The sequence below is a fragment of the Phallusia mammillata genome, chromosome 4 (genome assembly GCF_965637545.1).
Source record: "Phallusia mammillata chromosome 4, kaPhaMamm4.hap1.1, whole genome shotgun sequence".
In the NCBI taxonomy this organism is placed as follows: Eukaryota; Metazoa; Chordata; class Ascidiacea; order Phlebobranchia; family Ascidiidae; genus Phallusia; species Phallusia mammillata.
The window spans coordinates 10,382,648-10,406,698 of NC_137255.1; the positions used below are offsets into that span (position 1 = coordinate 10,382,648).

General features: G+C 37.3%; 2 protein-coding genes and 1 non-coding gene across 3 annotated transcripts; all 3 read right to left on the bottom strand.

The window, feature by feature from the left end:
* Window positions 1-13,399: 13,399 nt before the first annotated feature.
* Window positions 13,400-21,369, bottom strand: LOC145223446 (protein mono-ADP-ribosyltransferase PARP14-like). Its single transcript, XM_080089870.1, has 11 exons — window positions 21,193-21,369; window positions 19,062-19,227; window positions 18,068-18,307; window positions 16,855-17,094; window positions 16,587-16,708; window positions 16,355-16,506; window positions 16,105-16,294; window positions 15,876-16,011; window positions 14,088-14,221; window positions 13,849-14,023; window positions 13,400-13,769 (listed from the first exon to the last, which is right to left on the bottom strand). The coding sequence occupies exons 1-11, from the start codon at window positions 21,367-21,369 to the stop codon at window positions 13,498-13,500; spliced, it is 2,004 nt and encodes a 667-aa protein (XP_079945996.1). The 3' UTR covers window positions 13,400-13,497.
* Trnas-gga (transfer RNA serine (anticodon GGA)) lies at window positions 20,259-20,332 on the bottom strand. Its single transcript has one exon. It is a non-coding gene; the product is annotated as a tRNA-Ser (tRNA).
* An 806-nt stretch (window positions 21,370-22,175) lies between the features above and the next one.
* On the bottom strand, window positions 22,176-23,413 carry LOC145223447 (uncharacterized protein TM_0508-like). Its single transcript, XM_080089871.1, has 3 exons — window positions 23,259-23,413; window positions 22,374-22,587; window positions 22,176-22,289 (listed from the first exon to the last, which is right to left on the bottom strand). The coding sequence occupies exons 1-3, from the start codon at window positions 23,411-23,413 to the stop codon at window positions 22,176-22,178; spliced, it is 483 nt and encodes a 160-aa protein (XP_079945997.1).
* Window positions 23,414-24,051: the final 638 nt, after the last annotated feature.

Consider the following 24,051-nt stretch of genomic DNA (forward strand, 5'->3'; position numbering starts at 1 on the left):
TCATATTTTAGATGACATTGAGAATTATTGTATTTTTGTCATTCTCGCCGCTTTTATTGTTTGCTTTTGTTGCCTGCTATTGTAACCAAAACAGTATCGTGGTTGTTTCATAAAGGTGTATATATTTTTAGGATTTTTTGACACATTAGTCTTTCCCATCTTAATCTTACTGGTTGCCTAACCGATAGCGCTTTAACGTACAGTTATAGAAAAAGTCATTAAACACCACTGCCTTTTTTAGAAATCTTCCGTTTGTTGTCGCAGAAACAACGTGCAAAATCAGGAAACACGTCAGATCCTCAACAGCAGTCACGATTTGAACATTGACCTAACGTTAGACAAGGATGTGAATACAGCTGTCGACTATTGGTTGCGATAATATAGTATCTCAGTTTTAACCAATCTATGCATATAAAGTCGATGGATACTCACACCCACTAAAGTATACGTAGTATTGCCGCAGTAATGCAGATGAGTAATATGGTTTGTACACACACTTTCAGACATTAATTCAAAAGTTTGCTAATAACGCGTCTTTCCAACAAGTCTGTGTTGCCATGTTAACATTGTATATTAATGAATGAAACAAGAAACTGTCGCTATGTTTGAATTACCACACATTCACTATTCAACACATGGCAAAGAAAAATGAAACTACATGTGCGCCACTCGCTTTTATGTCGCAACTGAAATAATGACATTACAAAAATATGACGTCAAAGGCAGACTTTCAACAATGACTTTCCTGATAACTGTGATAATACTTACTAGTAGTTCTTAACACGAAGCGAAATTAAGCTTGAAAAATGCTAAAACCGCTTCAAACAAAGCGAACTTATTGTGGACATACTTAAACACCTTGCAACAAACCAGCATTACAGATAAAATACTTATTAGCTGTAACGAATTCTCCTGAAAAACCACGTCAATATATGCCAGAAATAACCTTGAAATGTACTAGTTGAGGGTTTCGTATATACCAGCTAAAACTTGGTAAGAGTCGATATGTTAAACGCAAACAAAAAAAGACGAACAAAATCAAAATCCACATAACTAACTTTTTACATGTAACAAATTCGCCGCATTATTGGCTGGAAAAATAAACATTACATGTACAAAAAAACAGTTGAATATTCTTGAAATTCCAGAACGTTACATTCAAAGTTTGGGAAACCTAAAATAATTGTAAAAATGGCGCGCATTTAAAATCATTTTTTTACCCAAATTAAGTTTAGGTTAAAGTTAGTTTATAAATTTATAGTATTTTAGAGTTTATTCTGGTTATTAACATATTCGCAACATTGCATAAAGCTTCCACAAAAATGATTACAAAACAACAACAACACTATTATTACGTTCTACTATACAAGTTCTGTATATATTGTGAGCAATTCTTAAACACTCACAATAAACTTGTAACTGTACAGTATAGTTTATGATCACAACATGAAATGGCGTCATCAATAAATCGACACTAAACATAAACTTTTACAACTCACTAAAACAGAATCACTTTTGAATAGACCAGGAGTCGCCAACCTTTATCTCTCTAAGAGCCATTCGGATCAATTTCACATAGTAAAAAAACGCTGGGAGCCACAAAGTCGTTTAGCAATTTCAAATGCAATGTCGGTTTTTGTCTCAAGCCTTTCGACTTTTTGTTGTAAGTTAGTTTCTTGCATATGACGTACACGTTCTTATAACCGGTCTCGTCAGCAGTAAAAGCAAATGAAACTCATTGAATGTTTTTTTTAGGACCCAGAGTTTTTGTTAAACGCGTAAGCCAGATGTTAACAAACAGATATTGTTGCGTGCGCACATACACTGCAAACCTAAACAATAATTTCAAATTGAGTTTTAACCTGCGCACCGCCAGTTTGCCGAACACCACCTAACTACTTAATTCGGAACAGTTTTAGGTACACAAGACACAGAACATGAGTATAGATTCACTATAAACCGAATTGCCAAAATAAAACGTAGAAATTTTATTGCGCAGACTTTTAGACAAAAACTTTTGTCATCATCATTAAAATAATGCACATGGAAAACAGTTTCGGGTTATAAGCGACCGAAATTCTGGTCATACGTCACACATATACAGTAGAGCAGGGGTCTCAAACTCAAACTGCTTTAAGGGCCAAAAACAAACTTTTAAGTAAGTCGAGGGCCGCACTATCGAAACATTTGTTACAGTGTAACATGCAACAAAAGTATTGCATGATTTAAATCTAAAATGTTCATTTATACCATTAACCACATTAAAAACAGCACAATAAGAAACAGATATATAGTGCAATTAAGCACAAGAACCAACTGTGCTTTATTGCTTTGTATAAAAACAATGACCTTTAATGACGCAACAATGGAAAAATATGACGCAACAATCGAAATTGCTCATTCTAAAGAGGAGCTTTTTAATTTTTTTCTGTTAAAACGCTGCATATACCACTAACAGAAAGTGATTGTATCTTGTAAACTTACTGATCTGACAGGGTATTACGCCTGAGTAAAACACCTAACTTCTAAAAGTGACTTCGCGGGCCGCACAAAAACACTTGGAGGGCCGCACAAAAACACTTGGAGGGCCGCATGCTGCCCGCGGGCCGCGTGTTTGAGACCCCTGCAGTAGAGCCTGAAAAACTGTGAATGCAAACAAAATATTTTAAGTTGTATGATACTGCCTAAAATGTCGCGTTTTCATTAAAGGAAAGTTGACCTGACCCAAATTCGAAACTAGTGGCAGTTATTACTCAATTACTTTCATGCGAACAGCAAAAACAAACAACACCGGCAAACCATTAGAGTGGCGTTTAAAAAAAAACACAGAACCTTAATAAAAATGCTAAACTTATGTAGCTTTTTAGTTTGGTAAAACACTACAGTTTGTCTTGTAAACATTTTTTTCGAGTGGATCTGATTTGATTAAAGTTAATTGTCACCAAAACTTCATTTAACTTATTTTGGTTATGGTGTTAAATAAACAAAGCAGAGAATCTACACAAGACAAAACCTTTAATCGATAAATAAATATAAAAACACGTATCATTCTTCAGTTTGCTAATACACCATCACCAAGCATAAACACAAGATACAGGTTTGATTTCTTATCTTCCACAAAAACTAAATTTAATGCTGACGCCTCTGATGCCAGTAACTTAACACCCAATAAACTGATGCTTGCAAACATTTGTCAGCCAAAACTGTCACATATGCGGCATTGTGACGTCACACTGCCTCCTACCCAATAATCGGTTTCATGGTAACTTACAACTTTATGAGCATTTTCCGTTAAAATCAACGTAAAAACCGGTTGTGCATTTATATGCTCAAACATGTGGCAACGAGGAGGGAATTTTTATTCCTATACCTGCCATGGGGTTAAAGGAAGAGAGGTAAGAGATTGAAAAAAGTGTGTTGTGGGTTAATGTATACATTTATCTGCAACTGTGCTTTTTACAGGTGTCTTCACCTAAGAGTTTGGTCCTTGTCGATGCAGGTAATGACGGGTTTATGTCATAACTTACTAATCGTTGACCGAGGGCGCAAAAACTATAAACCTACCCACACGTTATTGTTTTCAGTTAATTTTAATCATACCAGTTCGGATTGTATAATAACTAACTGACCAATGTATTTTCACAAACAGGATCGTGGATCAGATGTAAATCGAATTTTCAACTTCCCTGTTTCGCTGAACTCCACTATAAGTATGTTGTCTTATAAAAGTTTGCGTAAGACTTACTTCTTAGTATTAGGCCTACCATACGCCCTCTTTTTGGAGGACATATCCTCCTTTTTAACAAAAACCAAGTTGTCCTTCGAGGACAAGAAAAAGTGCCCAAATGTCCTCCTTTTAAAAGAATTTCTGATTTACCGAACACATAAGTAACAATTATGCCTTTGAAAACAACCAAATATACATTTTCAGCTGATTTTTTTAAAATGCAGGTGGATTTTACATTTTTTTGAGAATACAAGCTTTAAACTTTATTCAAACTATAATTCATACCATCTCATTTCTAAAGCTTTTACTTTTTTTGGGGGGGGGGGGGGGCCTAAATTATCTTTTCATATCCTATTTAACAATGTGTCCTCCTTTGTGGGGATGGAAATATGGTAGGCCTACTTAGTATGCCAAAATTTAATGTTTCATTTTTCGCGTAGAAACCAAATTGGAGAATTCAAAAAACGCAGTTAGGCGTAGTCCTTTCTCATCTTCCGAAACGAAAAACATAAAAGGTACAGCACAATTAGAATAATATTCTCTAAAATAAGCATCAGAGCCTTAAACTATCATTTAAATATATTTAATTATTATAATAATTCAACCCGAAAAAATAAAAAATTGTTTCTCAACAGGTTGCATCATAGCAAGTCATAATAAAGGATGCTGGTTCTTACAGCAGACGGTTGACAGCAGATATATAACGTTGCACCCGAGAGATGTAGTGCTGTTCCAAACAGGTCGTCCAATTCGCCCGCTTTCAGCTCACATTGAATCCGGTCTTTACGGGAAAGACATTGTAGCAGTTTGGAAAACAATTTTTGGCAGAACCTCTTCCTCAGTAAAACCGGAATGGGTGCAAAATATGTGTTCAGCTCTTTCAAATGACTCAGGATGGACGCAGGTCAATTACTTACTGCGTACCAATGCAAAGCAGTTTAATAATGGTCCCACAACCGTTATTGTAAGGGATTCGACTACCCAAACCACGTCATTAAAGCCACAAGGACATAAACTTCAACAAAGTGAAGTTGTTCAAGTTACTGCTATACCCTTACCAAGTGAACCTCTTCGACGGGTTCTAAGATGGCCTGATCCCTGGAAACCATACGCTGCTACAACTAAAACATCCACCAGCTTGAGAACAGAAATACAATGTGTTCCAGAATGTCCCGTACACAACCAATCAACTATTACTGATCCGGATGTATTAAGAGGGGCAACTTTAGTGACATGGGGCACATCACACTTGTCTAGAAGTGGACAAACTCATAGAGGACCACCCATACGCTGTGATCAAGATACAGCTTCGATGCCCTCTGCATTTATTTCCACCCATATTCCCCCTATTGTCGAGTTTTCACCAAAATTTAACCTAAACAGATTTCTGGATAGTCCACGTTACGTCTTACCATTTGCAGAAAACGCCAAAGTGCGAAATTCCAGCACACAAACTCCGCCACCCAAACCGCCCAGGCGAAAGTTATTGGCACAAAAATTAAAAACTACTGAGGTTTTTGTTTTTGCAGCGACACCGCCACTAAGTCGGGCAGTCATGCCACGACCCCATAGATGGAAAAATAGATTAAATAGCCAAGACAGATCAAGACTAGAAATCGCCGATCAATCGAGAAAACAAAATACTACAATCGGTCAACTGCTCACTGCTGCTGCGATAGAAGTAGAAGCCAAAAATTATCTCAAGCAACCGACAAAAGAAAAAGATACATTACCGCCAAAGATTGAAAACGAGAATCAATCGAATTGGCCTATTGCACAGCAGTCAGTTGTAGATTTTAAACAGCAGGCTAAAGAATCTAAATCAACTGTTCCTCTTGAAGATAAAGTCCTTGCAAATAAGCAAACAGACGAGAAACCCACCAAAATTATCGAAAGAGCATCGCAAGGCAAAGACGTAAAAGGTTCTCTAATTCAATCAGCGGATGTTGCTTCAAAGCAACTTCGTATTGGCACACTGAAAGATGTGGTAGAGCTACTAACACCATACGTTTCTCCTGATCCAAAAGTGCTTAATTTTCGATAGGTGGCGTAAAGAGCTGAATTATTTATTTTGCGGCTGTAAATGGGTTGGGCTGGGAAATATTTACATAAAATTTTTGCATTAGTAACTAATTTTTTGGGTTAGTTTTATTGAATTTTAAGTACTAATACCTTACCCCAACCCTAATAGCCCTAACCGTTAGCATTTTTTGAGATATACCGTTTTAAATGAAAAAAGTGCTCTTTGCGCCACCTGTCGGAAATTAAGCACTTTTGGATCAGGAGAAACGTATGGTGTTAGTAGCTCTACCGAAAGATGTTTTAGACAGTAAAAAGTCTAAACGTAATAAAACGAAGGCGATTCTGCATTAATTGTTGCTTACAGTAAACAAGATGGCCATTGGTCGTCAGAACCAGCTTTACCGAGATAAAACTCTCTGGCGATCGCTGTAAAATATTTTCAGCTTTGCACTATTTCCCACAAGGAAAAAACACTAGCCGAAAATCTTTTCAAATGTTTAGATTGTTATTTCACTATTGTATTTTCATTATTTTATGCATTTTATCCCATTTGTTTCATTGTTTTTCTTAGGCCACTTGAGAAAAACTGTTTGTTCCTGTGCTCGACTGCTCGTTATGACAGCTTAGTCGTTACGTATGATTTTACTGCTTACCACTTGCAAACGAAAGTTCTACAGGTTAATTCGGTACCAGATTATTTTAGCATTTGACCACTAGCGATAAGGACGTTTTTTTATTGCAGACCAAAGCCTATTTACTACAGCTACTGTTTCCGAAACTCTCAAAGCGGCCTTGCAATGAATGACAACTTTACTACACATTTCTTCGCCACAGAAGAAGTTGACACCCCTTCTGAAGAGTTTCGCTCCCGTTTTTACGAGAGAATCATGATTCCACCTCTGCTACTCGCATCCCTCGAAACTCGTTCTGAAATTAACCAACCGTCTTGTATCCATGTCAGCTGTGTTCTCTATGCGTTATCTTTGCATTGGCCAGTTTCTCTTTTAAGGGTAATCGGAAATGGTATGTAACATCCATCATCCTGCGAAATACTTTTTTGGCTGCTGCTAAAATAACAGTGTTCACAGTGTTTTGGCTTCGACAAGAAACCCTGAACATTTCGATTACTTTTAACTGCAAGTGTGTGAAACGCACCATCGCTGCAATCAGATATGTAACCTTGACTTCAGTGCCAGTAAGATGGCCTTGAAAATATTTCTAATTCTATCGAAACAAAAAGAAATTTCGACTAATAGTGTAGAAAAGAGCTACAAAAGTTCATTCTCTCTAGAAAAGATCTCGTAAATGTATTATAAGACGGAACAAAATATAAGTGAAATAAAATCGTTTTCAAAGATTATTGACCGGGGTGGATAAAGTTGGTACAATTAGGCAAGTGGTTCTCAAACTTTTTTAATTTTTTGTTACAACGGTCAATTAGCAATTTTCTGGGGCACTCGCGGTCTAAACCTTATGTATTTATGAACTAAGTGTATATATGAGCGAAAACCTGTAGTTAACAACAAGAATCTAATTTATTCTTTGCGAAACTATTCCCACAACAACATGCTGGATGAATTTAGTTTACTTACATTAGATTACTCGGTGTGGGAATGTTTGAATGGCAATTATTACGTCACAAAGGATTAAAACAATAGCCACATTGTGCGCGAACAATTGCTTTTTTTGTGTCACTTGAAAATGCAGTGAAGAACTATTTCTTGTCACTGAAGACTCATCTATCTGTCTAATTTTTGCTTATATACTCGCAAGATCTGTGGTTACATGAGATTGTAGAATACATCAAGCTCCTCGCGGCAGAGTTGTAAGTCGGACCGGGTTCGGGCTTAATTTTCTTCAAAAAAATTCGGGCCGGACTTTACACTCTGTGTCAGTATTTTTTTTAAATAAATTTATCTAGCTAAGTAGCCAGTTGCTGGTCCTGACCTAATATCAAAAAGCCCTAAAACGCCTTGTTAAAGACCAATTGTCTATTGTGTTTATTGTTTGGCCTTTCCTCAAGTTTCAATATATAGTCCTGTCAATCAAACTTTCGAAAGTAAACGGGCTTCTCAAAAACGAATCGGGTCCGAGCCGGGTTTCGGGCTTGTACTTTCGGGTTGGGCCGGGTTCGAGCTCCAATTTCAGGCCCGTTTACGACTCTGCCTCGCGGTCCCTCCCATATCTCTGGGCGGACCACTGGAAACCGCGGACCCTAGTTTGAGAAGCGCTGAATTAGGCCTAGGGTTCGCCAACCTTTACCACTCTAAGAGCCATTCGGATAAATTTCACATAGTAAAAAAAAAACGCTGGGAGCCACAAAGTCGTTTTGCAATTTCAAATGCAATGTCGGTTTTTGTCTCAAGATTTTCGACTTTTTGTTGTTAGTTAGTCAGTTTGTTAACAAACATATATTGTTTCGTGCGCGCATACACTGCATACCGAAACAATAATTTCACATTGTGTATTAAGCTGTGCACCGCCACTTTGCCTCTTTCCAAGTTTACGTTTCATGGTATTTAGTCGCGGTTAATTGCAGCTACTTGAAGCAGGTTCGCTCATGTTATTGCACTGCATTTTTTTATTCTCGACATTTGTGTTCGGCTCCGGAGCCGCGGGTTGGCTACATCTGGACTAGGAATTATACACACTGTAAGATTCCCCTCTCTGAATTTGGCACCCAGCGCATTTCTAATCATTGTCATACCGAGTTAGTTCTATGTTGAACTACGCAGGAGATTGTTGACGTCATCTGGAAGAAGACATGAAATGATTAGGTGAAGATTATCAGATAAGAGATCGGCTAGAGAAGAAGCCATTTTAGAATCATTTGTCTCGTGAGCCCAGTTGCAAACTCTCTTGGTCTCTTCCTTGCTAAGGATCGGGTTTGAGGTGAGAATTTCGGCCAGCCACATTTTTTTGAGTGACCAATCTTCACTTGAACTTGAATACAACATGGTTTCAAGCTGGTTAAAAACCGAAGGATCGCGAATTCCGAAAACAAACTTAGAAATAACCTCCCATCTGTTTTCAATAAAGAGTTTGTACTGTTTTATTTTAATTCTGATGAGGGGCATTATCACCATTAGGTACAACGCAGCAAAAAACTCCAATTTTAATTAAGACTCCGATTAGTATCTCAAATTTCACTGTACGTGGCAAATTGCAAACATTCGGTCAACGCAACGTTTGTGGTTTGCGACCGCTTGTTTCGATTCCATTTGTTCTATCTTGTCGCGTCTCAATGTCCCAAACAATGAATTTTCACACTTACATTCAACCTGTAACAATCTGAATCATACTATTACGTCGCTGTTTCTTGACCATTGTTTGACCGTCGGCAAATAACTATTTAACCTTTTGAGTAAACTCGCTTGTAAAACGAAAAAAAAGACAGAAAACGACTGATGTGTTGAATGCCTACTTGTCCTATAACCTTCAGGTCACATTAATTGCGTTTAAACCGAATGGATGAGTGGAGTGTTCTGGCAATAAAATACATCGGAAAGTGGCCTTCAGTTAATTAACCCCGCTTATTCTCGTTTTCCGAAATATCATTCAAAACAAATATTAGTTGATAAAAATTATAATGTTTATTACTTTCGATAATCGTTTGTAACGTGCGGAAAAATCCTAACCCTTAGTAGCAGAAGTTTGAAACATCCCCAATACCCAGTTACTTTTTCAGAAACAAAGCTTAAAGTTAAATCAAGTAGGGTATTAATAATTCGAATGTATTTTTAAACATTCTTCTTGTTCAAATTAGCAAAAACGTTTGAAATGATAATTAGCGTACACAATATTTGTCTATTTACGAAAATTCCAAATAATTCACATATTTATAGCATATCATAAACCGCAAACTTTACAAAAAGGCGTTAATTATCTTTAGCAAAGTTTATTTATGTATTAGTTGTACGTCAAGAGGTAAGTAGGATAAACACTAGCATCCCGAAACACCACATACATGCCAGGATTTGAAACATTATCAACAACGCTGTCAAACGGTGTCCCGTCACTCTGCATTGGAGCTACAGACATTTGCGGATTTCCTCGACAATAAGCTCCAGGCACAACTTCGGCCAATAACATGCTTCTCTCTCCTTGAGCATTTGATAGTGTGAACTTATGCGAATATTGCGCACTTACTGCAAAGTAAATGCCTCTTCCGTATGTCGCGCCTGAATAATACAACGATTAAATTCTCGTAGCAAAAAACATTGCGTAGTAACCCATGCTCACCATGTTTTCCTGCATAGCTTCTGTCGAAACCGTGTTGTGCAATTTTATCACAGGCATCTCCGTCAGTTCCATGAAAGAGTTCTCTGGTTACAATTACGTTTTGGATTTTCTTTTCGACTTTTCTTTTCTGCGCCTGAAACTGGCTCCGTAGGGTTGTGTTCTGTATACGTACCATCTAAACCACAGTTGTTTAGGTATTTTTGAATACTTTAGTCAAAATAGTAACTACTTGTCCTTACCCTAATAAGGTTATTATTTGGCATTGTGTATTGGAATTTTTGCAAAACAGTTTGGTATTCGGAGGAATTTGGTAATACTTGCAATCGCTTGCAATGTTGACCTTCCATTTCCTCCCAAGTTGCCGGTAGTTGACCTGAATTAGTATGTTTGGTTACAACTAAAATCATTGGACCGTTTACTGTTTTTCAAATGACAAATTATAGATGACTCATCAAATAAAATATACCTGTTTCCATAAATTACATGTGACAAATCGTTTAAAGCTTTATTTATTACTTTTTTCAGATCCAAGATTTGTTACGTTTTACAGTTTAGCAGGGATCCTTAACCTTTTTTTCGCTTGGTCTACAATTACTTAAAAAAAGTACATGAAGCTGTGCACTATACTTATCATTTATTAGCTTGATGCGTTTGTACACGAATTGTTTTAATTAACATCAAATCTGCAACAAAGTTGACAGCCATTTTGCACAGTGGCGTAGTTATTCGAGAAATAAGGGCGAACTTTGCCGGGTCATCCTTTATGTTGGTAATGCACCGAAGTTTCGGTTGAGCGAAACATTTCGGCCGAATATGTCGTTTTCCAATGATTTTGTGAAATTACGAAAATTTGGTTGTATGAAATGACAGTCTTAAATGACAATTTTGCCAATATGAAACATCACAAATTAACTAATTTTGCATCTTAAAAATACGAGCCATGCTGTCTGCAAAATAACAGAAGTTTAGTAAAGCTTACGCATTTTAAAAGTGATTTTGGAGTGCCATAAACCAGTCACTTGCATCAACAACACAAGATTAAGTTGAAAACATCCATAGAAAAGGATACTTAAAGTTCGGCCTGATTCGGCCAAAGTTGTTCGGCCTCGTGGCCGAATATCCGGTTTCGGCCAAAACCTTTTAAGGCGGGTTCGGTGCATCACTAGTTGACAGTGTCAACACACTGTATCTTGAACCCCAGCTTTGGTGCTTTGTATCCTCAGTTACACTTATCCCATGGTTTGCATTTTGGAATTATAAAAAAAACCTACGCAATTATAGCACGTTATAATTCGACAACCATTAGTTTAACTTTAAGGAGAACAAAGCGTTTCAAATTCTGAACATTCGTGACTTACTGTCCACGCTTGAGGCAGCATATGTTTCAAACTTGCTCGTAATATTCCCCATCATATTAGCGGTCTCCATGTTTGAGAAATTTGTCTTAAGTTTCACTAAAAAATACCCTGCCAAGTCACCAATACTTCAACCTGTCACTTACGAATTTAACTTATGTAATAATCTGTAATCTGAAACAGATACTTTCAAGCGCTGATTCTGCAAATCACCGCACGCAGTCCCATAATAATTCCGATACCAAAGTTTTCTCAACATAGAAGAGAGAGAAAATTTAAGGTTACTGTTACGTCATATGGAAGTCTGATATTGTGGTGCAATTGCAAGTGATTATGTGTGATGTTAGTGATGTACCGAAGTTTCGGTTGGTCGAAACATTTCGGCCGAATACGCCGTTTTCTTATGTTTCGGTTTCAGCTGAAACATTTTTTTTAATTCGGCCGAAACCGAACTTTTTAACTTGTTTTGATTGTATGAAATCATTAACAAAACTGTAAAAATCGCCACTATGAAATATCATGAATTAACAAACCGTTGCGTCTGTAAATTACGAGCCACGTTGTCTGCAATATATTAGCAGTTAAATAAAAGTTCAGTTGAAAATATCAATCAGAAAGGGGATTTTAGGCTCGGCCTTATTCGGCCGAATATTCGGTTTCGGCCCAAGCCTTTGGAGGCGGGTTCGGGGCATCATAAATAAATATTATACAAATCATTAAATCAGTGGTTTCTAAACGTTTTTGTTTATCATAATGGTCCATTTTCTTTTTCATGGTGCACCAGGTCCACAGTAAATGTCGGTATGTAACTCAGCAAAAGCTTGAGTTACGATTTCCTTTCCTTGTGTAAAGATTCCCACAACCACATGCACGAAAAAATTTATCCAGTTTTTAGAGGTAACTTCGCGTAGGAAAGATTCAAGAGCAGGTAACTCCACGGGCGCGACTAATACAATATCAAACTGCAAAGTGCCCACAGACCCAGTTTTGCAACCGCAGGGCTATATGAAAAATTTTGTTAATTGGAGTGCAAGCAAGAAGAAAATGACACGTTTTGTTAAACACCAACAAAAATATCCAGACCGTTATAATAATTGCCATCATTTAATTAAGACAATGTTTGTATTTAAGGCGCAAAACGTGTTTTTAGCTTAGACAAGAATAACAAAAGCAATAATAGTTATTTAATGACGCAATTATAAAACTGCTCGAAAAATATATAGTGATGCTTTTGTTTATGGTAAGCAAAGTAGTAAATATATTGCTAACAGTACATAAAATTTAAAATCAGAGTTTAGAACAGTGGTCAACAAACTATAAGTTGTATTGTCGTAAGCTCATGGTCGTAGTGTTATGTCTTAAGCGCTTTCTTTACTCAAACAAAAGAATTTAACTAAACTCAAAGACTTGTTGGAAGTCCGACCTCTTCCAAGCAAAGTACATGAACATGACCAGTTGAAACATTGGTTCTTTTAAACGTTTAAGCTTTCGACACACTTACGAACTTAATATTTATCCACCTTTATTTTATTTCCACACCCGCATTTTATCGAGTTTTCATGAAGCCCAAACCAGGATATGAATCTGCAACAACGAAAATTTCGCTGCACAGTGGAAAATATCTAACGAAAAACTAATCTTTTAACATATTCTAAAATGATCATTAGTTTAAAACATTTCAATTTCTTTTTTTAACTTTAAATTTAAACACTTTCGCTAATGTTTCACCAGAGGAAGTGCATGTGGATAATAAACACAAAAAAGGCGAGATTGAACTTAATCTCTATAATACAGTAGTGATTCATGACTATTTTTTCAAAGGCAATCATTGCACTTTTTTGATCTATTTGGCCAAACTCGCCTACAAGTTTTAAACTGACATTTTTGTCACGAAACTGTTTCAAACGGGTCCGATATCATTTTCAAACTCATTTCTGGAAAGGTGATTTTGGAAGTCAATTAATTCGCACATGCACAACTTTACAAAATATCATACATATTAGAAATTATGAAATCACATCACAAAAAAACACAGCAAGAGTTGTCACTTCACAAAAAACGTTTTCCATTTTTGCGAAAAATGTAAATACTTCCGTTAAAATTTTTTTCATCACTTTAAATTTTTTTTATCACTTTTACATATGATACGCACTATTTGTACCACAGAAGATAAGTAGGATAAACACTTGCATCCCGAAACACCACATACATGCCTGGATTGGAAGCATTATCAACAACGCTGTCAAACGGTGTCCCGTCACTCTGCATTGGAGCTACAGACATTTGCGGATTTCCTTGACAATAAGCCCCAGTGACAACTTCAGCCAAAAACATGCTTCTCTCTCTTTGAGCATTTGGTGATGTGTATTGATTAGAATATTTCGCACTTACTGCAAAGTAAACGCCTTTTCCAAACCTAGTTGCTAAAAAAACAAAGTTGAAACCGTTTCAAATTTTTTGTGCACTGTGGTTTCAAATGCTACTAATAAACTGGAATCTCACCATTTCTTCCCGCATAGCTTCTATCGAAACCGTGTTGCAAAATTTTTTCACAAGTTTCTTCGTCAGTTCCGTGAAAGAGTTGCTTGGTGACATTAGTAGTTTGCATTTTCTTTTCGATTTTTCCTTTCTGTGCCTGAAATTGTCTCCAAAGTGTCGGGTTCTGTATTCGATCCAGCTATAAAACAAGGTTTTTTAAGTCGTTTTGTAGAGATTTTGACCATATATTACTTTATACTTACTCGAACAAGGTTACTATTTCGCATCGTGGCATGAAACATTTGAAGAACAGTTTGGTATTCTGTAGAATCTGCTGACACATGTATACATTTCCACTGTTGACCTCCCATGTTCTTCCACGTTGACGGCAGTTGACCTAAATCAGTTTCGTCTAAAGCTTAGCGGTTTTTACAATTTTGAAAATGAAATGATTCTTCTCAACTGGTTTTTACGATTGAAAATCAATTTTTAACTAACTCTTTAAACATTTAATGCAGCTCTTCTTGCTATTGTCACCAACATAATATGTGAAATAGTAAAGCAAGATCAGTCTACGTGGTGAAATAGCAACAGTTAGCCAATTTTTCTACCTCAAAGATTAGGACCTGACAAAACAGTGGAACAATGTACAAGACCGTCGACGGCGGGAATTGGGGAAGCATTAAGAACACACGTCAATACCTTCAAGAAGGCTAACAAGCACAAAAAGATTTAACAGGAACATGCAAAGGGTTGGTTAGGATTGTTATCTAGCAGAAAAGTCCCCCTGTCAAGTCATTGGTTGTGAAAGAAATTTGCTGAAATAAGCTTACTGAAGGTTCTGAAAGTGTCCCAGATATGACTTCATTTAAAGCAGGGGTTCTTAAACTTTTTCGGTCGCGCCCCACTTTACACTAATTATTTATTCTCACGCCCCCCCTAAAAACGTTAGCACTAATGATGCTTGTCTTGTTTTTCGGAAACAACATACATGGTAGGTCCGCTTTAAGCTACTGTCAAGTTAGTTCCGAACGTTGGAAAAAGCCACTTCAACACTGATAAGTTGCGAAAAAGTAGGCTTTTGCGAACACAGAGACACGTTGCCAGTATTCTTTTAAACTACGCATATGTTGCCCAGAAATTGTTGATTCACTCAAAGTCAGGGCAATCTCTAATGCGAAATTGCGAACAAATAAAGAATGTACAGCCGACTATATAGTACAGGGGTCACCAAACTACGGCCCGCGAGGTCATTTCATCCGGCTCGCGACCCAATTTTTGGTTTGCCAAATCGTATTGATAGCTTTGTTACTGTCAAAACTTAATCTACTCCTTACGAACGTTTACTGTTACGACATGTAAAATTAATATTACCGACTCTCAAAGGATTGCAACGCCCAGGATTGATCCAAACCCAGTTTATTACGTCACAGACAAAACAAAAAGTGTTAATTGTGCCCAAACAATTGCCTTATTGTGTCACTTATGACGTAATATACAAGCATTCCTTGTAAGATGAGACTAACTATATAATTTAACAGATTTTAAATGGGGTTTTAAAAAGACCATATCTTGGCGCCCATATAAAAATCGCCTCATGGGCTAAGTTTGAGAAGACGGCACAAGGGCATGTAAACTATGCGGCGGCCCGCAGTGGGAAAAGTTTGGTTAATACAACTGGACATCCATGTCAGAGTATTGAAGCGTTTATACTTTAAACAATAAGTTCGAAATCAGCGCCGACATAATTCCAATGCATTAATTTACAATTGTTTGCAAGTGAAAACTTTGATGCCAGATTGTGCTGCGCCCCCCTTGCGAACCCTTCACCCCCCCCCCCCCCCTAGGGGGGCGCGCCCCCCAGTCTAAGAACCCCTGATTTAAAGAGGTAGGAATCGGGTGGATTTTATACGCGAATGAAGTGACCCTTTTTAACAAACTAACACACGGTTTTGTAAAAGTGTAGTCTAGTCGTAAACCTGGTCGAATAAACAAGAAAATACTTCGCAAAAAAACTGTTTCTAAGTTAAGTCAGAATATTTGTGACTTACTGTCCACACTTCTTTCCAATTTGCTCGTTATAGAACCTGTCATGTTTGTAGCTTCCATTTTTGAAAAATCAATCTTAAGCTCAACTTTGTTTCCACTAAACGACGTTGTGATTTTTGTTGTTTCTTTCTCATTTTTCTGTAAGATGAACATTAGTTCGAAACTGGAATTTTTTTGGCCAAACAAACTCAAGATATTTTGTCGAAAATCTTTATAGGGTATTTATTTAACCTTAAAAGCAGTTTCCAAATCATCATTTGCTTGAATGGAAAAATTCTTGCTCGTGGAATCTTGTTGATCAACATATTTCCACGTCACGTATTTAGATGTTTGCAAGGCTTTTCCAAATTGGTAGACAATTTCGTTTGCTTGACTATGAGCTTCCAATACGTCCTGTCGTAGGCCTTGTATAGTTAATTCCCTGTAATAAAGTTTGGAGTTGGTGACAAGGTGTTGTCAAAAATGAAAAAAAAAAACTTACATGCTGGATTTCTTTTCAATGATAACATTTTCTTTTTTTGTAATGGATACCAATTTTTGTTCTTCCTCAAGTGACAGTTCCTTGATTGCTTCCTTTTTAATGGTTTTTGTAATGCTTATTTCAACAACAATTTCTTGCACTGCATCGAATGCCTCGAAACAAAATAATGATTTTAAAAATCTTATGCTAAGCAAAAATCAAATATTAGCAGATAGGCATATATTCGCTATACCTTATTCACGGCTGTTGCATTCCATGAACAAAACAAAATACGGATAGATTCTTTAGCAGCTAAACTGCTGTTTGTGTTTAATATTGATGCTGGTTTTGGAGCTTGTTTTGTTCTTGATTCTCCTGAAAGGGAAATAAAACAAGCCTTTGTGTGTAAAATCGTAAATTCCAGCAAAAATAAGCAAATCCACGAGATTTAACTTTCCTCAGTACTCATGGAACAGAATGTATTTACACACTTGGCGTTCAATGTATCGATTTAAACAAACCAGTTTCAGAAGTCGCAGCAGTACGTCCCAGGCCATTGGCAACAGCATTTTTAATTCCATTAAACATCTCTGGACTTTGACTGGCTGGGTTTAATAATTCTCGCTGAAAGTCGGGCATCATTTTTCCTTGAAACACGTAAACCGTGATTTTTCTTAAATTTGTTGGATTTGTTTTGTCAAACTTGTCAATTGCCGAAGCAAAACATTTGGCGACGGGTCCACTCTGCAGTCCAATTCCACCTACAGGCATAAATGGGAGTGTTAATAATGTTAAACATGGTGGTTGTAGCGCGTCAAATTGTGGTGGGTGCTTTGGGAACGACAGATGTGGTTTCGGGTTTTATCACCGGTTTAAAGTTATTACTAGTGATGCACCGAAGTTTCCGTTGGCCGAAACATTTCGGCCGAATACGCTGTTTTTCGATGTTTCGGTTTCGGCCCGAACTTTTTTGACAATTCGGCCGAAACCGAACTTTTTGATTGCATGGAATTAATACCCCGACTTTCATTTTCGGCAATACGAAACATCATAAATTAACTATTTGTTGTATCTATAAAATACCTGCCACATTGTCTGCGAAATATTACAAGTTTAGTGAAGCTTTCGCATTGTGAAATTGATTTTGGTTTGTCATTATTGAGTTCACTTGCTTTAACAACACAAGGTTAAGTTAAAAACACCCATAAGAAATGCGGTTTTAGGTTCGGCCTGATTCGGCCGAAATTATTCGGCCTCGTGGCCGAATATTCGGCTTCGGCCCGAACCTTTTTAGGCGGGTTCGGTGCATCACTAGTTATTACAACTGCTGTCATCATCCATAACGAACCAAAAATGCGTGTAACACCTATAAGCTTACTGAACCATTGGTCGTTTTAATTTGTCAGGAGGCTTTCACCATATTGCCATTTACATTTCGTTTATGCTGTATATATTTTTTGCAAAGTGGAAACAATCGTATGTTTCTTTTCATATATTTTCCAATTCTTATGCTATGATGTATCCGCTGATTGAATCGCATGGGTACTCAAATCACGTGATCAAGTATGCATTTTAGCAGAAAAGCAAGTAAACATTTTGTGGTGCCCTGTGGACAACATACGAAATCCAAACAAGAAAGTAGACCATTCAAAATTAAACTGTACTTTGTTGACAAGAACAATTTTGGGTGGAGAAGGGGATATTTTGCTTAATATGATGCGACTTCACAATCACCAGTGCCAACGGGGGGAATTGCCAAATCATTTACTCCAAGACGATCGGCTTCACGAAAACATTCCTTTAGCACGTTCTCAAGTTGACCGGTGTTTTGAGGGGTGTTAAGATGAATAATGTATTGACAAAGATTTCCACCACTTGTTACACGAAAGTTGGGAGTTTGAGAAATTGGTCCATAAGCGCATTCCTGAACAATGCTCCGCCCAGCTTTTGCGCATAGGGCCTTTCCTACAGCACCTAGCAAACAACAAAGCTGGAATTAATCAAAACCAGAGAAATATATATCGTCATTAATTTTATATTACCATTAACATCTTTTAATAGCTATTAAATGTGTTCAGAAACCTAAAAAATTGAAACACAGTTTAGAACAATTATCCTCACAAGCCAATAGTTGCACATTCAGTCGTAGGCATAGGCGCCGAATAGGCGGTGGCGGGGTGGCGCCGCCACCTTGGGTTTCTTAAGCACGGTGGCGGCCACCGTGGATATTTTGGTTTGTTTGTTTCGTTATGGTTCAAAACATCGTAAAATCTCAGGAAAATCAGGAACGATTTTGCCTTCAAACAAGCATGTGGCGTAAAAGCAACAAAACGTGGTATAAAACTCTAACCTGTTTTGGCTAGTGCCTTGTTTATGACGCCTAACACACAATTGTTGCCCGGTCAATGTTTAGCCATTATTGTGTACAATGCGATTGTACTGTAACAAATGGCTATTTTAGGTGATACAAAGAAGCAACAACGTGCCGAAACATCTTTTAAGTGTTTCTAAATCAAGGCTTCAGCGAAGTGTTTCAAATAAATATTATTTCAAAAATTCCTTTTTTTATGATTTTGACGAACGTTCCATTTTATTGGAAGTTAGTTGGGCGTTGAGTTTGTCTTGTGGTTGCCTGCATTGACGTCGTATTTTACGTCCGCCACCTTGTGAAACTCGGCGCCTATGTAGGCATTAAAAATTCTACTTACATTTCGGAAATGAAACAAACCTGATAGATCGAATCGATTTGTCGAGTTTACAATCGCTCTGCTGCTAGTTGCTGTGATATCACCTTGCTTAACAACTACTTGAACATTATTTCGTGTAGCAACTGGAGCTGGGATGGATGTTGGTTGTGGTTGAGAGTGGTAAACTTTTAATTCATCTTGTATCGCCTAAAGAAATTCAAAATTCACTGCATATTTTTTTGATGCATATTAGCATGACTTTCTCGTGCAAACAAAATAAATGGACATTCGTATGCAGTATTTGCCGTTTAGGAACATAACATGTTCCTTGTAAATTATTTAATTATCAGTATGTATACGCTATATTTGTACTGTAGAGCAGGGGTGTCAAACGTGCGGCCCGCGGGTAAAAATACAGTAATTTTTTAACTATTTAAAGTTAAAGCTATTCATTAAACAGACATTTACAGCTAGAACTTTAACAAAGAAATAAAAAATCATATGTTATGAATAGAAACGATAGTAAACCGTTCCTCTAACTAAAAAAAGCGTTTAGTTTCAGTCAGGGGTGCACAACTTGCGGCCGTACGGACACATGCGGCCACAGAGACGAGTTTGTGCGGCCATGAACATGTTTATTAAATACATTATATGTACTGACGTAAATAAAACACATTTGCCAAATATTTTGACTTTCAAACCGCTCTAAACAGATTTTGTGGTACTGAAAAGAGTATTACCATCCTAAATAGTCATATGCGTCAGACTTTTGTGCGCCTATTGTGTACAAACAATGCGAAAAAACAGGTACCACAGGCATCACAATATAGATTATGACGTCATAAACAGTTAAGACTGATCTTCACACTGTGCAGCTCAATCTGCGCATAAAGTTGGAAACTAGTCTGGGCTTTTTGGGCGTCAATAGGTGGTGTACATATGATATAAACCTATTTCTTTACATCTGTAATTTTAAAACAAGGTGAAATATGGATCTGCAATGCGGCCGTCCTGACGAAAAGGTTGTGCTCCCCTGGTTAAAGTTTATAAAACTAATTTAAAAATCACTTGCGGCCCTTGGCATAATTTCCAACTGCAATGTGGACCTAGAAGCCCCATGAGTTTGACACCCCTGCTGTAGAGATCACAGTACGCCAGGGCCATTGAAGGCGCTATACCGAATCAGCCGGTCACCAAGCATTCACCACCATATGGCAAGGCGTAGGCTAGAAAAATCTAGCCTGCGGTGGGATTCGAACCCACGACAGGAGTCTTTCCGGGACTCGCGCTCTACCAACTGAGCTACACAGGCTCAGTGGAGAATCCGCCGAAAGTCGAATCACAAGCACCGTTGCCTGCCTCGTATGCTGCACATGTCAGCTGTTGAAACACAACTTCCACGCAATTTAAAATGTTGAAATGTCATTCATGAAGACAATATCAGTAATATAAAAAACTATACCAAACATTTGGAGGTATAAATTAAGACATTGAAACAGGCACATTAACAATTTAAAAATAGCTAAAAGTTTAGACCTACATACACCTCATACAACAAAAGTTTCCGAAGTTAGACAGCTCTGCACCAGACAAAAAAAATATTTACCTGATTTAGTTTACCGTTTTACGCATATTCTACACTCTACAGCAGGGATCACGGCACACTCATACATAAATCACAGTAGCCTACGCCAGGGCCATTGAAGGCGCTATACCGAATCAGCCGGAAAGACTCCTGTCGTGGGTTCGAATCCCACCGCAGGCTAGATTTTTCTAGCCTACGCCTTGCCATATGGTGGTGAATGCTTGGTGACCGGCTGATTCGGTATAGCGCCTTCAATGGCCCTGGCGTACTGTGATTTATATATGAGTGTGCCGTGATCCCTGCTGTAGAGTGTAGAATATGCGTAAAACGGTAAACTAAATCAGGTAAATATTTTTTTTGTCTGGTGCAGAGCTGTCTAACTTCGGAAACTTTTGTTGTATGAGGTGTATGTAGGTCTAAACTTTTAGCTATTTTTAAATTGTTAATGTGCCTGTTTCAATGTCTTAATTTATACCTCCAAATGTTTGGTATAGTTTTTTATATTACTGATATTGTCTTCATGAATGACATTTCAACATTTTAAATTGCGTGGAAGTTGTGTTTCAACAGCAAGGTGTTTTGTTTACCTTCAGAGTAATGTTGTCGCTGTTGAAAACAATCAAATCGATATTTTGCAGATTGGTGCCATCATAACTTTGTACTGCGTCATCCAACAGCTTCACAACCTCATTTGGTGGAAAAGAGAAACCTCCAGCACCCAATGCGGGAAACGCAATTGAAGAATGTCCAGATTGTTCCGCCATATCAAGACATTTTAAAATCGCCTTGTTTAAAGTTGTCAGGCCATTGTACGGATTGTAGTCTGATAACATCACGTGATACACCTTCCGACAAGGGAGATTAAATCCGGGGGTCGTTACGACATCACCTATGTTGAGTTTAGGGTGACTTGCTGCATGACAGGCCGTCTGAAACGCATTTTTACATATGTACAACATATACCTAAAAATTATTGTTAAAACCTTTTAGCCCAAAGATAAACATTTTTGTTTTTCAATGCTGCGGTGCGAATATATTTTGGTTTAATGCTATATTTTGGGTTTGTAAACTACTTCTATTTAATTATTCATGTCAAAGAAAAACGTTTTTTTCTGTAATACCTGTAGGCCACGTCCAGCTTGCTTCAGTAAAGCTTTTGATATCGCTGATCCGTTGCAACCTGCCAAATTTTGCGGTGTTGTTGATGTCACAACAACATCAGTCTGCATAAAGAATGGTATTTAAAACGACGGCTTTGATTTCATTACACAAATAAAACGATAAAAGGTAAAATTTTGGCATGGCCTGTGTAAATATGTTTACCTGGTATGTTGAAATGTCTCCAATAACTACATTGAGTTTTAGCCGACTTTCTTTTATGCGCACTTCTTTAGCTTGCACCTACGTGAAAAATGCGCAAACAAAAAATTTAATCACTTCTGCTAAATTTCTTCATTCTACTTACGAATTCTCACGTTTAGTAGTTGTAAAGAGTAAAATGCAACATGTTAAACCTAGAGTTAAAATTTCAAAATCTTGTCCAATTATTTCACCCAAATAAGCATTGGTTTCATACCAATCGGGCAGGTATCGGAGAAGATAAATTTCCGTCTTTTCTTAGCAACGAAATGGATTTTTTGAATTCTGCTTTAATTTCTTCGTTGAACATCTCCACCAGACCGATCTTAAATTTAAATCACAAAATTTAAATCTCGACTAAAAACGCTTGAAAAGGATCATCTTTATTTACGATCATTATACTACTAACCTCTCTAAGGCAGCCATCTTCGTTATTGGTTGCAAAGTCAACAATCGCTTTAACGATGATTGGAACACAAGTGGCAGCTTTTTCACCAAAAAAACCACAACTGATGGCGGGAATAGCAATGGATGAAAGATTGTGTTTTGTTGCCTCCTTCAGACAGTTTCTCACACATTTGCGCAAATTTTGTTGGCAGAAGATAAAATTTTCTTGGTTCCATCTGCGAAGTGAGACAACTTGTGACAGGCAAAAAAACTAATAAAATATTTTGTAGTTTCTGTTACACGCTTTAAGCCAGCGGTTCTCAAACTGGGGTCCGGCACGCGATTTCAGAGGGACCGCGAGAAGCTTAAAGCATTTCTCCAATCCAACGTAACATTAGATCTTGCAAGTGTATGAGCAAAAAATAGTCAGACAAATGAGTTTTCTGTGACAAAAGGAGTCATTGCTTCATTTTCAAGTAACAAACAGGGGCAATTGTTCGCGCACTATATATTGTCTTGTTTGGTCTTGGTTGTGACGTAATAAATTGCCCTTGAAATATTTCCACGCAATCTTACGAAAAGTGATCTTACGAATCTAAACTAAATTCATCCTGCATGGTGCTGTGAGAATACTTTCAAAAGGAATAAATTTACTTTTGGTTGGTAATTCGAAAGTGTTATTTTGCCAAGGTATTTTTAGTTTTATAAATATATTTAGCCGCGAGTGCTCCAAAAACTTACGAAGGGATCGTTATGAAAAAAAAATAGAAAAGTTTGAGAACCGCTGCTTTAAGCCTATTTATGACATTTCAGTTCACTTAAAAAAACACAAAAAACAACTAAAAATTCGTCACTTTTGATTTTAGTGAAATTTAGATGTATGCATTAGATAACACCATTAACAAACATATCGTACGTAGGTCCAACTGTGTGAATGATTCGTTTAAATGGCAACGATCCTGGACCAGTACTAACAGCTTGCCCTGTTTCGAGTTTACCTCCATTTGGTTTCAGATACTGGTTTAGCTCTGCCTGTATGCTTTGTCCACCTTTCAAATTCATCCAAAAATCTATGTGACAAAAATAAAAATTAGAGTTTTGTCATGTAAGTCATCGATGAAAACCTTTACGTAAAAACTCTCCAGAAACTCCACAAGATCTTAGTTTCAGATGTTCGTTACATGTATTCACGATTGCGTCACAGTCCACAGTGGTGATGTCACAAACCAATAACTTGAGAATTATGTTTGAATCTGGAATCCTCACAGACACTGCCGACCTCGAATGTGGAACCTTTATAATTAAACTTTGTTTTATTGAAAGGCCTTAAAAGCACTTTTGATGACAAAACAAAGAAGCAACAACATCAAAACTAGCTTTATGACATAATACATAAAAAACATTTTTTACAAAAGTAATGTCAAAACACAATCGTTTATTAAATAAAAAATACTGTTACCGGTACTTTTGCTAAAGGGGTCCTTTCTTCGACATCGGTATGACAAACTACACCTAAGGATTGATTCTTTTGTGCGATAACTTTAAGCTGATTTAATCCGTTTTTGCTTCGGAAATACTTTGGCATTCCTGGTTCCTTAAAGTCACGTTTCAAAATGCAAAGATCACTGCTGATTCCATTAAGCCATTCTAGCACTACAATCAAAGCAAGAAAAGGTAAATGCTACAATATTGCAACAAGA